This window comes from Thalassophryne amazonica, chromosome 3, assembly GCF_902500255.1.
Source record: "Thalassophryne amazonica chromosome 3, fThaAma1.1, whole genome shotgun sequence".
In the NCBI taxonomy this organism is placed as follows: domain Eukaryota; kingdom Metazoa; phylum Chordata; class Actinopteri; order Batrachoidiformes; family Batrachoididae; genus Thalassophryne; species Thalassophryne amazonica.
The window spans coordinates 35,489,653-35,503,474 of NC_047105.1; the positions used below are offsets into that span (position 1 = coordinate 35,489,653).

General features: G+C 43.5%; 1 protein-coding gene across 3 annotated transcripts in view; it reads right to left on the minus strand.

Annotated features, from left to right (window-relative positions):
* The window catches only part of asic1b (acid-sensing (proton-gated) ion channel 1b), an 856,126-nt gene that overhangs the window by 158,528 nt on the left and 683,776 nt on the right, over window positions 1-13,822 (minus strand). The window contains exon 1 of one of the 3 annotated variants that reach the window (XM_034166037.1): window positions 156-1,097. The exons of the other annotated variants lie outside the window; for them this stretch is intronic. Coding sequence (XP_034021928.1) covers window positions 156-755 — 600 coding nt within the window. The 5' untranslated portion in view covers window positions 756-1,097. Of the gene's footprint in view, window positions 1-155; window positions 1,098-13,822 lie in introns of those variants that run through there. 3 annotated transcript variants of the gene reach the window in all.

Below are 13,822 nucleotides of genomic sequence, written 5' to 3' on the forward strand. Positions count from 1 at the left end.
TCCAAGTGGCACATTTTTTTTTCCAGCGTGCCAACACGTGCACATTATTACAGCTCATCTCTCTGACATCCTTCTGCACCCCAGAAAATCCTGCCTACGCCCCTGTCAGGAGTGAAGGTGAAGGCGGAGAAGTTTGGTGGAATGGCCACACTCACTGTGCTGAAATTGCGCGGCCCGCAGAGTTCCCCCTGGTACCGACAGTACAGCACCATCTCCTCCAGCTGGTGGCCGAGCCTGTCGAGCAGCTGCCGCATGGACGGCTGGGACTCCCTCGGAGGGGGAAGAAAGTGGTTAAAGTCTAAAATCCGGGAGAGCGGGGACCAGGGAGTCTTGCTCCCTGCGTTCCGGAGGGGCGTCAGCGCCTCTCTGGCAGCGGGGGACACCTGCCAGTTCCTCCCCAAAAGTCCCAGCCACCTCCCGGCGCTGAATATGTCAGACTTCTTCATGCGCCTCGGCAGCAGCAGGTTTTGGTTGCAGATGGTGACAGCGGGGAAAAGCAGCCGTTTGGCGTACACCATGTGCGCTTTGGTGTACACGGGCGAGGAGAGCAGGTAGCGCACCCGGTTGGAGGACCAGGTGAAGAACAGCGCCAAAGCCGCCAGAAAAGCCAGCAGCCAGGCGAGTCTCCGCGGGTAGGAGCCGCTCAGGAAGATGTGCCTCAAGCCGTGCAGGGTGGTGTGCTTCAAGAAGAGCTTCCCGGCTACGGCGAGGGAGCCCCGTCTGGGTTTCGATCCGGAAGAGTCGCACTGGCACATTTTGGAGGAGAAGCGGCGCGCGCCTTCACCATGCGTAAAGTCGTGCCTCAGCGATGGCGATAGACTGAAGCGCACAGTTCCGGCAGCAGCAGCATCATGTGGCGCGATAGAGCAGCATTTTGTCCGCTCCCTCACGGCGTGTCCGGGGAGGGGGATCACAAGTTATTCATCATGATTTAGCGCGCCACTCTGCAGCAACAGGAGTCCGGTGATGATGGTGATGACTTCATCCCACTTAAAAGCAGTTGGTGTGTGGAAAATACAGGAAAAATTAAAGGGGGGGGGGGGGGGGGAATCACAGTCACGTTGTTATTGTTGCTTCACCCTCTCTTTATCCTCACTCACCCAGCTCCGCCTTTCTCCGCCCGCACTGTTGTCCGTCTGTCCTTACAGACTGAAATTAGAGGTCTCAAACTGGTGGCACAAGTGCAGGATGCGGCCTGCAGTTTCCATTAGCCTTTATTTCTTTATTATTCCCAAGTGTATGTGCAGGGAGTCAGTTATAGGCATTATGCATAGTGTCCCCAAGAAGCACATTGATTTGGTCAATGCCCCAGGAGGGTCTTTTGTAAATATTTGTGAGCACAATAACTTGTTTTCCTAACTGTTTAATTGCCATCAAACTTGGTATGTGTGTTAGGCATGGTGACTCCAAGAGGTGTATTGATTTTGGGTTCAAAAGGTCAACAGTCAAAATCACTGATAAAATCACTGCGTAAAAGCCGTCTGCTTAGCGCCCCTTCACACATAGTGCCGCTCACATGGCATTTAGAAAATGTGTGGCCAGTCACACTCTTGGCACGACAGCAGACTGCAGGCAACCACTGTCGTACATGCTGTGAAATTTGCAACCTGGTCTCACGGCAAGTCGTGATTCAGCAGCACGAAATATACATTAATCTATTGGTTCGTGATATTGTGACGAAAAGTGCCTCATTTTCGTCATGGCAGCACAAATTCATTCTAATTCATTGCGTGATGGCTGCACAAAATTAAAAGTGAAGCGGGTTAAGGTTAGGGTTGGGGGAAGGAGTAGGGTTAGTAATAGTGAGTTAAAAAAAAGCCTATCACGAAAATTTGACTCATTTTGTCACAGGAGCACGAAAAAAAAAAAACTCGAAATTTGTCTAAGTTCCCCACGAGTGTGACTTTGCAAACACACACACTGACACGTGGGTGTATGCGCTCCACTAACGGGAGGCATGGCTTCCAACAGAAGCAGCTGTGAGAATCTGTGGATGTGGACATTCCAGCTGGACAACACCTACTATGTTTGGACAGACATGGACTAACGACTGTCCACTATGAGGTGCGTGTGTCTGATTGCTGTACTTATGTGGATATAAATAAAAACATATATCGCCATGTGACAAGCTGCAGCAAGTGAGCGCGCGCACGGAGCGGTGACAGCAACCCAGGTTGAAACGGACCGTCAGATCAGAACATGCAGCGGGAAATCTGACCGTCACATCACCCACGAGAGCTCTGTTCCACATGGCGTGGTGTCTGTGCTGCAGCGCGCCGTCCACAATTCACACGTGTTGGGCAGGACACATAAGCGGTGCGATGTGGTCCTACAGGTACCGGCTGTTAAAAAAAAAAAAAAAATTTCCACATAAGTGGTACAATGTGGTGCACCTCGCACTGTTCCTGCTCAAAATACACTGTGCGTGCACAAGCTCTTGCCCCGGGATTGTGCACACCTGCCTGTCGGCGTGACGTTTTGTGGTGCGCAAATTCAAACTATTTTGCGCTGTTTCGCTGTATTTGTCCAAACGTCGTCCAAACTTCGCACAATGTGTGATTTCGCTCTTGAGGTTGCTTTTCACGCTGATCGTCAACTCAACGTTTGAGACATCACCGATATAAACTCGACATAACAATACTGGTGCGTCATTGAGACATTTTCTACATATTCCTCCACATTTTATCATATTGCTACACATTTCTTCAAGCCCAAGGGATCCAGAGCAGGTGGTGCATCCAAAGAAACCTTCAACACTGACCGGGGAGGAGAATGGAGCAGTAACAGCATACTAGCGGAGGTGATGTAGTGGTTGCAAAACTCAACACTTGCCAGTGTTTTAGCATGAATGTAGAAGATTTTAAGCATGGTGGAAATTTTTCCGGGACCACGACGAACATCAGTGTTGCCTGACTGACATCAACTTAGTACCTGCGGAGTCTGGTGGACCTCGGTGCTGGTCAACCATAATCAGCTTTTCACTGTCCACGAGCAAATGCCAGGCTAATAAGCAGAGTGTGAATACACTATTACTTTCAGGTGGTATCCCGCAATTCATAAGAAAAATTGATTGTATTTCCTCAGGCTTTTACAATGAGTTTATTACTGAGCAGTCATGTACATTTGTACATGGATTCTGTATGTTTTATAATTTGTTTTGCTGTCAAATAATACTACAGAATGAGTTCTGCAAAGCGCTGGATTTAGATGATTAGGCTGCTCAATGGGACATCCCGAGAACATTAAGGATCCTAAAGAAGTTGCTTTACATCATCACCAACCTGTACACGGATACTGTGAGTGCTGTATGGAACAGACTGTTGTTTATAAGGGATTCTGCTTTGACACCTACTCTGTTCAGTGCTTGCATGGACTGGGTGTTGGGTAGGGTTGCAGAAACCAATAAATTAGATGCCTTTCTTGGCATGGAAAGGTTTCCTGACCTTGAAGTGCTTCAGAAGCTGAGTATCTGGGGTTGTGATTGTTCTAGACCAATACTAAGATCGAAGCTTTGAATGACTTCTTGGACTCGGCCATCAGAAGTGTATCTGTATGTGGCGAACTTGTAGAGATGTTCATTTATCTCAGCAGTGACACCTATGTCTCTGGGTCCTCATCCTTTGAGACTGAGAGACACCTATGAAGAGCTTATTGAGTCATGATGGTTAGGCGGATCAAGAAGGATCTGGTAGCTGGAGGTACTTCCTGTCTTCGGAGTGAGATTGCATCCGAATTTTGGCTCTCTGTTGGGACTGTTTACACAGAGACTGCTACCTGCTGCTTTGGACTTTGAACTAACAGTCTTTTTCAAGACTTTTTTACTTTTTTTACCTTTTTACTTTTTTTTACTTTTTTACTGTGCTCCAACGCCTAAGGAAGACCTCTAACGGTCGAAACATCGTGACGGAGCACTTTTATCAGCTAACTTTCATCAGCGTTGGCAAGCTAACTAGCTTGCTAACGCTTTCGTTTTTATTTTATTTTATTTTATTTATTTATTTTTTTTAGCACTGTTGTCGTGCGTTACCTGTGCTGCTCCACAGCGTGTTTGGTCGATTTTTGTTTTGTTTTGGCACCGTTGTCGTGCATTCGCTGTTGTTGTGCGTTGCCTGTGCTGCTTCATGGCCTGTTTGGTGCCTTAATTAAGGCACTCCTTCTGCTGAATCACCTCTGGATTATTTACACATTATTCACTTTGTGTGTTTTTAGGAATCCGCTAGGTTGCGTAGCTACTAGCTCTTAGCCGATTTAGCATGGCGGCTTCTCCTGTCTCTCCCGTACTTTTCTGCTCTGGGTGTGAAATGTTTAGTTATTCCTCGGCCTCCTTTAGCAGTAACGGTACTTGTAATAAGTGCAGCTTATTCGTAGCTTTGGAGGCCAGGCTGGGCGAATTGGAGACTCGGCTCCGCACCGTGGAAAATTCTACAGCTAGCCAGGCCCCTGTAGTCGGTGCGGACCAAGGTAGCTTAGCCGCCGTTAGTTCCCCCCTGGCAGATCCCGGGCAGTCGGGAAAGCAGGCTGACTGGGTGACTGTGAGGAGGAAGCGTAGCCCTAAACAGAAGCCCCGTGTACACCGTCAACCCGTTCACATCTCTAACCGTTTTTCCCCACTCGACGATACACTCGCCGAGGATCAAACTCTGGTTATTGGCGACTCTGTTTTGAGAAATGTGAAGTTAGCGACACCAGCAACCATTGTCAATTGTCTTCCGGGGGCCAGAGCAGGCGACATCGAAGGACATTTGAAATTGCTGGCTAAGCGTAAATTTGGTAAGATTGTAATTCACGTCGGCAGTAATGACACTCGGTTACGCCAATCGGAGGTCACTAAAATTAACATTAAATCGGTGTGTAACTTTGCAAAAACAATGTCGGACTCTGTTGTTTTCTCTGGTCCCCTCCCCAATCAGACCGGGAGTGACATGTTTAGCCGCATGTTCTCCTTGAATTGCTGGCTGTCTGAGTGGTGTCCAAAAAATGAGGTGGGCTTCATTGATAATTGGCAAAGCTTCTGGGGAAAACCTGGTCTTGTTAGGAGAGACGGCATCCATCCCACTTTGGATGGAGCAGCTCTCATTTCTAGAAATCTGGCCAATTTTCTTGGATCCTCCAAACTGTGACTGTCCAGCATTGGGACCAGGAGGCAGAGCTGTGGTCTTATACACCTCTCTGCAGCTTCTCTCCCCCTGCTGTCCCCTCGTTGCCCCGTCCCCGTGGAGAAGGTGCCTGCTTCCAGACCACCAATAACCAGCAAAAATCTATTTAAGCATAAAATTCAAAAAGAAAAAATAATATAGCACCTTCAACTGCACCACAGACTAAAACAGTTAAATGTGGTCTATTAAACATTAGGTCTCTCTCTTCTAAGTCCCTGTTGGTAAATGATATAATAATTGATCAACGTATTGATTTATTCTGCCTAACAGAAACCTGGTTACAGCAGGATGAATATGTTAGTTTAAATGAGTCAACACCCCCGAGTCACACTAACTGTCAGAATACTCGTAGCACGGGCCGGGGCGGAGGATTAGCAGCAATCTTCTATTTCAGCTTATTAATTAATCAAAAACCCAGACAGAGCTTTAATTCATTTGAAAGCTTGTCTCTTAGTCTTGTCCATCCAAATTGGAAGTCCCAAAAACAAGTTTTATTTGTTATTATCTATCGTCCACCTGGTTGTTACTGTGAGTTTCTCTGTGAATTTTCAGACCTTTTGTCTGACTTAGTGCTTAGCTCAGATAAGATAATTATAGTGGGCGATTTTAACATCCACACAGATGCTGAGAATGACAGCCTCAACACTGCATTTAATCTATTATTAGACTCTATTGGCTTTGCTCAAAAAGTAAATGAGTCCACCCACCACTTTAATCATATCTTAGATCTTGTTCTGACTTATGGTATGGAAATAGAAGACTTAACAGTATTCCCTGAAAACTCCCTTCTGTCTGATCATTTTTTAATAACATTTACATTTACCCTGATGGACTACCCTGCAGTGGGGAATAAGTTTCATTACACTAGAAGTCTTTCAGAAAGCGCTGTAACTAGGTTTAAGGATATGATTCCTTCTTTATGTTCTCTAATGTCATATACCAACACAGAGCAGAGTAGCTACCTAAACTCTGTAAGGGAGTTAGAGTATCTCGTCAATAGTTTTACATCCTCATTGAAGACAACCTTGGATGCTGTAGCTCCTCTGAAAAAGAGAGCTTTAAATCAGAAGTGTCTGACTCCGTGGTATAACTCACAAACTCGTAGCTTAAAGCAGATAACCCGTAAGTTGGAGAGGAAATGGCGTCTCACTAATTTAGAAGATCTTCACTTAGCCTGGAAAAAGAGTCTGTTGCTCTACAAAAAAACCCTCTGGAAAGCTAGGACATCTTACTACTCATCACTAATTGAAGAAAATAAGAACAACCCCAGGTTTCTTTTCAGCACTGTAGCCAGGCTGACAAAGAGTCAGAGCTCTATTGAGCTGAGTATTCCATTAACTTTAACTAGTAATGACTTCATGACTTTCTTTGCTAACAAAATTTTGACTATTAGAGAAAAAATTACTCATAACCATCCCAAAGATGTATCGTTATCTTTGGCTGCTTTCAGAGATGCCGGTATTTGGTTAGACTCTTTCTCTCCGATTGTTCTGTCTGAGTTATTTTCATTAGTTACTTCATCCAAACCATCAACATGTTTATTAGACCCCATTCCTGCCAGGCTGCTCAAGGAAGTCCTACCATTATTTAATGCTTCAATCTTAAATATGATCAATCTATCTTTGTTAGTTGGTTATGTACCACAGGCCTTTAAGGTGGCAGTAATTAAACCATTACTTAAAAAGCCATCACTTGACCCAGCTATCTTAGCTAATTATAGGCCAATCTCCAACCTTCCTTTTCTCTCAAAGATTCTTGAGAGGGTAGTTGTAAAACAGCTAACTGATCACCTGCAGAGGAATGGTCTATTTGAAGAGTTTCAGTCAGGTTTTAGAATTCATCATAGTACAGAAACAGCATTAGTGAAGGTTACAAATGATCTTCTTATGGCTTCGGACAGTGGACTTATCTCTGTGCTTGTTTTGTTGGACCTCAGTGCTGCTTTTGATACTGTTGACCATAAAATTTTATTACAGAGATTAGAGCATGTCATAGGTATTAAAGGCACTGCGCTGCGGTGGTTTGAATCATATTTGTCTAATAGATTACAGTTTGTTCATGTAAATGGGGAATCTTCTTCACAGACTAAAGTTAATTATGGAGTTCCACAAGGTTCTGTGCTAGGACCAATTTTATTCACTTTATACATGCTTCCCTTAGGCAGTATTATTAGACGGTATTGCTTAAATTTTCATTGTTACGCAGATGATACCCAGCTTTATCTATCCATGAAGCCAGAGGATACACACCAATTAGCTAAACTGCAGGATTGTCTTACAGACATAAAGACATGGATGACCTCTAATTTCCTGCTTTTAAACTCAGATAAAACTGAAGTTATTGTACTTGGCCCCACAAATCTTAGAAGCATGGTGTCTAACCAGATCGTTACTCTGGATGGCATTTCCCTGATCTCTAGTAATACTGTGAGAAATCTTGGAGTCATTTTTGATCAGGATATGTCATTCAAAGCGCATATTAAACAAATATGTAGGACTGCCTTTTGCATTTACGCAATATCTCTAAAATCAGAAAGGTCTTGTCTCAGAGTGATGCTGAAAAATTAATTCATGCATTTATTTCCTCTAGGCTGGACTATTGTAATTCATTATTATCAGGTTGTCCTAAAAGTTCCCTAAAAAGCCTTCAGTTGGTTCAGAATGCTGCAGCTAGAGTACTGACGGGGACTAGCAGGAGAGAGCATATCTCACCCGTGTTGGCCTCTCTTCATTGGCTTCCTGTTAATTCTAGAATAGAATTTAAAATTCTTCTTCTTACTTATAAGGTTTTGAATAATCAGGTCCCATCTTATCTTAGGGACCTCGTAGTACCATATTACCCCATTAGAGCGCTTCGCTCTCAGACTGCAGGCTTACTTGTAGTTCCTAGGGTTTGTAAGAGTAGAATGGGAGGCAGAGCCTTCAGCTTTCAGGCTCCTCTCCTGTGGAACCAGCTCCCAATTCAGATCAGGGAGACAGATACCCTCTCTACTTTTATGATTAGGCTTAAAACTTTCCTTTTCGCTAAGGCTTATAGTTAGGGCTGGATTAGGTGACCCTGGACCATCCCTTGGTTATGCTGCTTTAGACGTAGACTGTGGGGGGGTTCCCATGATGCACTGTTTCTTTCTCTTTTTGCTCCGTATGCATCACTCTGCATTTAATCATTAGTGATCGATCTCTGCCCCCCTTCACAGCATGTCTTTTTCCTGGTTCTTTCCCTCAGCCCCAACCAGTCTCAGCAGAAGACTGCCCCTCCCTGAGCCTGGTTCTGCTGGAGGTTTCTTCCTGTTAAAAGGGAGTTTTTCCTTCCCACTGTAGCCAAGTGCTTGCTCATAGGGGGTCGTTTTGACCGTTGGGGTTTTTCATAATTATTGTATGGCCTTGCCTTACAATATAGAGCGCCTTGGGGCAACTGTTTGTTGTGATTTGGCGCTATATAAGAAAAAAGTTGATTGATTGATTGATTGATTGATGATGTCGCTGGACAGAGGTGTTTGACAATAGCGATATCTTTGCAGGAGAATGAAGGACCAAGTCTTTAGTGTCCTGGTGCTTTCTGTCTTACTCTGTGGTTGTAAGACTTAGAGTCATAAGGAGACAACTAGATGTCTTTAGGACCAGGTCTCTTTGGAATATCCATTGGCACTGCTGGAAAGGCTTTGTGTCAAATGAGCGGTTACTAAGGAAGACCATGGAGTACATTTTTTTAATGCCTGATCCAACCTGTGTGTTGAGGACCCCAGTGGCTGGTGAAGCTTAAGGGGATGCCAACGCGTCACCTGGCTGTGGCAGATAGATGAATACTTTTGAGATGTGGGGACGGATCAGTTGTATGCCTGGGTGATTGTTATCCAAGAACGAAGGCAGTTCTGTGGTGTCATGAATGCAGCAAAGAGCAACACCAGCGCATGCTCCCAGAGTTGACTTGAGTTGATCTGCATTTGTCTTTGTGTTGTCACATCTCTGTCAGTCCTGATCACAAGGCCTTGGAGACCTGCTCATACATAAGACAGAAGAATGTCACTGAATTATGCAGAACTGTGATAATGATCATCAAAACTTTAAATTTATGTCTGAGCTTTAGGGGGACGCAGTGCACAGAAATCAAGACACAGTGTCATATGAACCTTATGGAGAACCTGGTACAAGCTCAGAAGAAGCACTTTGTACTCCTCTTAAAGAGGAAAAACTAGGTTAAGATAAGAACAAACCATAACAACCCAAGCGAAAAAGACACAAATTCATAATAGTTTCTCTTTCTTTTTTAAGGCAAGCGATGCACCATATGAGTATGTGTGAGACAACTGACACAATTTTCCAAAAACAAAGAATGATCATTCTGACAGTAGAGTGACACTTTGGGATATATCTGACACACTTACACAGGAACTTCTTTTTTTTTTTTTGTCTGTTTCCCACTTCAGAAAATTATCAGGAATCCAATTCTTGAACTTCTCCTTTCGTTTCTAGACAACAACAAGATATCTATCTTAAAGGTCCAGCAGATCCCACGAATTGGCACTGTAGATCGAAGAGGCAGGCATTTGGACACTCACTGACATTTGAAACCTCCCTGATTAAGTGAGGGCCAGACCCCTAAAAGCGGGCATACCACTACCACCTGGGGTGGTGCTAAACTTACCACCCATAATTTCATATATATATATATATATATATATATATATATATATATATATATATATATATATATATATATATATATATAGCAGGGGTGGTGGCCAAGTGGTTAATGTGCTTAGTTTCAGTTCAGAAGGTTCCGGGTTCAAATCCCACCCCTGCCACATTTCTCCATGTAATGTGGAGTTGCGTCAGGAAGGGCATCCGGCGTACAACTTGTGCCAATTCAACATGCAGATCCACCTTGGATTTGCTGTGGCGACCCCAAGTGCAAACAAGGGAGCAGCCGAAGGGACTTACTTTGCAGGGGTGGTGGCCAAGTGGTTAATGTGCTTGGTTTCAGTTCAGAAGGTTCTGGGTTCAAATCCCACCCCTGCCACATTTCTCCATGTAATGTGGGGTTGCATCAGGAAGGGCATCCGGCGTAAAACCTGTGCCAAATCAACATGCAGATCCACCTTGGATTTGCTGTGGCGACCCCGAGTGCAAACAAGGGAGCAGCCGAAGGGACTTACCATATATATATATATATATATATATACGAGGTCTGTCCGTAAAGTATAGGTCCTTTTTGTTTTTTTCAAAAACTATATGGATTTCATTCATATGTTTTTACGTCAGACATGCTTGAACCCTCGTGCGCATGCGTGAGTTTTTCCACGCCTGTCGGTGATGTCATTCGCCTGTGAGCACTCCTTGTGGGAGGAGTCGTCCAGCCCCTCGTCGGAATTCCTTTGTCTGAGAAGTTGCTGAGAGACTGGCGCTTTGTTTGATTACAATTTTTTCTAAACCTGTGAGACACATCGAAGTGGACATGGTTCGAAAAATTAAGCTGGTCTTCAGTGAAAATTTTAACAGCTGATGAGAGATTTTGAGGTGATTCTGTCGCTTTAAGGACTTTTCACGGTGCGAGACATCGCGCAGCGCTCTCAGGCGGCGTCATCAGCCTGTTTCAAGCTTAAAATCTCCACATTTCAGGCTCTGTTGATCCAGGACGTCGTGAGAGAACAGAGAAGTTTCAGAAGAAGTCGGTTTCAGCATTTTATCCGGATATTCCACTGTTAAAGGAGATTTTTTTAATGAAAGACGTGCGGGCGGATTGCAGCGTCGGCTCGCAGCCACCGCGACGCTCCGCCACAGGAAAAACACCTCTGTTGGAAGCCTTGAGGACAAGTTGGAACATCTCCAGCTGATAAACAATTTCTCATATACTCACTCCACTGAAAGCCATCAAAAGCCGCCTGGATTTTACAAATGGTTATCAACACGGAGGTGTTTTTCCTGTGCTGCCGCGCCGCGTCGGCTGCGTCCCGACGCGCGGACCCGTCCGCACGTTTCATTAAAAAAATCTCCTTTAACAGTGGAATATCCGGATAAAATGCTGAAACCGACTTCTTCTGAAACTTCTCTGTTCTCTCACGACGTCCTGGATCAATAGAGCCTGAAATGTGGAGGTTTTAAGCTTGAAACAGGCTGATTACGCTGCCTGAGAGCGCTGAGCGACGTCTCGCACCGTGAAAAGTCCTTAAAGCGACAGAATCACCTCAAAATCTCTCATCAGCTGTTAAAATTTTCACTGAAAACCAGCTTAATTTTTCGAACCATGTCCACTTCGATGTGTCTCACAGGTTTAGAAAAAATTTTGATCAAACAAAGCGCCAGTCTCTCAGCAACTTCTCAGACAAAGGAATTCCGACGAGGGGCTGGACGACTCCTCCCACAAGGAGTGCTCACAGGCGAATGACGTCACCGACAGGCATGAAAAAACTCACGCATGCGCACGAGGGTGCAAGCATGTCTGACGTAAAAACATATGAATGAAATCCATATAGTTTTTGAAAAAAAATAAAAAGGACCTATACTTTACGGACAGCCCTCGTATATATATACACACACCTTAGTCTTAATTTTTTTAATTTTTTAATAAATTAAAAATAAATCTAACTCCCCCCCAAAAAACTAAACTTTTCACATTGTCATTATGGGATACTGTGTGTAGAATTTTGGGAAAAATAAATTTCATCCATTTTGGAAAATGGCTGAAACATAAAAAAAATTCAGAAAAAGTGATTTTCTATAAATACTTTCCGGATGCACTGCAAGTTCAAAGAGGTCCTCCCAAGGATGTTTAGGGGGCTGAGTGGGGAACTCCAGAAAAATAGATGATGCACAATGTCTAATTTGAAAAAACAATGAGATGAGGGCAGGCCATACAAGGAAGACATCAGTAAAATTAAGAAAGGCATTATCCTTAAAAAGAACATCGAAACATTTAATGCCCTTGTTACCCCATAGATGAAATGCAGAGTGTCAGAAGAAAAGAGGAAATTGGTGATTATCACATAAAGGGCCAAAAGCAGAAGCAGAAACAGTTGGAATGAAGTTGAAATTGATACCATATTTTAAGAGAGACAAGTACAACAGGATTATCTGTGTACTGAGACAGGGACAAAGAGAGAGGCAAAAATAATAAGGCTGGGATAGAGATAGGTGAGCATGATTGAACTTCTGACACCAAGTTGTATGAGGATCTTTTTACAAAAATATGGCCATCGGGTATTGCAAAGGCTTTGCATCCGTCCGTCCTTCCGTCAGTCCGTGCTCAGCATAACTATTATTACTACAACCCCTGGCAAAAATTATGGAATCACCAGCCTCGGAGGATGTTCATTCAGTTGTTTAATTTTGTAGAAAAAAGCAGATCACAGACATGACACAAAACTAAAGTCATTTTAAATGGCAACTTTCTGGCTTTAAGAAACACTATAAGAAATCAAGAAAAAAAGATTGTGGCAGTCAGTAACGGTTACTTTTTTAGACCAAGCAGAGGAAAAAAATATGGAATCACTCAATTCTGAGGAAAAAATTATGGAATCACCCTGTAAATTTTCATCCCCAAAACTAACACCTGCATCATATCAGATCTGCTCGTTAGTCTGCATCTAAAAAGGAGTGAACACACCTTGGAGAGCTGTTGCACCAGGTGGACTGACATGAATCATGGCTCCAACACGAGAGATGTCAATTGAAACAAAGGAGAGGATTATCAAACTCTTAAAAGAGAGTAAATAATCACGCAATGTTGCAAAAGATTTGGTTGTTCACAGTCAGCTGTGTCTAAACTCTGGACCAAATACAAACAACATGGGAAGGTTGTTAAAGGCAAACATACTGGTAGACCAAGGAAGACATCAAAGCGTCAAGACAGAAAACTTAAAGCAATATGTCTCAAAAATCGAAAAATGTATAACAAAACAAATGAGGAACGAATGGGAGGAAACTGGAGTCAACGTCTGTGACCGAACTGTAAGAAACCGCCTAAAGGAAGTGGGATTTACATACAGAAAAGCTAAACGAAAGGCATCATTAACACCTAAACAGAAAAAAACAAGGTTACAATGGGCTAAGGAAAAGCAATTGTGGACTGTGGATTCAGTGATGAATCTCGAATCTGCATTGGGCAAGGTGATGATGCTGGAACCTTTGTTTGGTGCCATTCCAATGAGATTTATAAAGATGACTGCCTGAAGAGAACATGTAAATTTCCACAGTCATTGATGATATGGGGCTGCATGTCAGGTAAAGGCACTGGGGAGATGGCTGTCATTACATCATCAATAAATGCACAAGTTTACGCTGATATTTTGGACAATTGAAAGGATGTTTGGGGATGATGAAATCATTTTTCAAGATGATAATGCATCTTGCCATAGAGCAAAAACTGCAAAAACATTCCTTGCAAAAAGACACATAGGGTCAATGTCATGGCATAGGGTCAATGTCAATGAGCAGATCTGATTTGATGCAGGTGTTAATTTGGGGGATGAAAATTTACAGGGTGATTCCATAATTTATTCCTCAGAATTGAGTGATTCCATATTTTTTTCCTCTGCTTGGTCTAAAAAACTAACCATTACTGACTGCCACAATCTTTTTTTCTTGATTTCTTATAGTGTTTCTTAAAGCCAGAAAGTTGCCATTTGAAATGACTTTAGTTTTGTGTTATGTCTGTGATCTGCTTTTTTT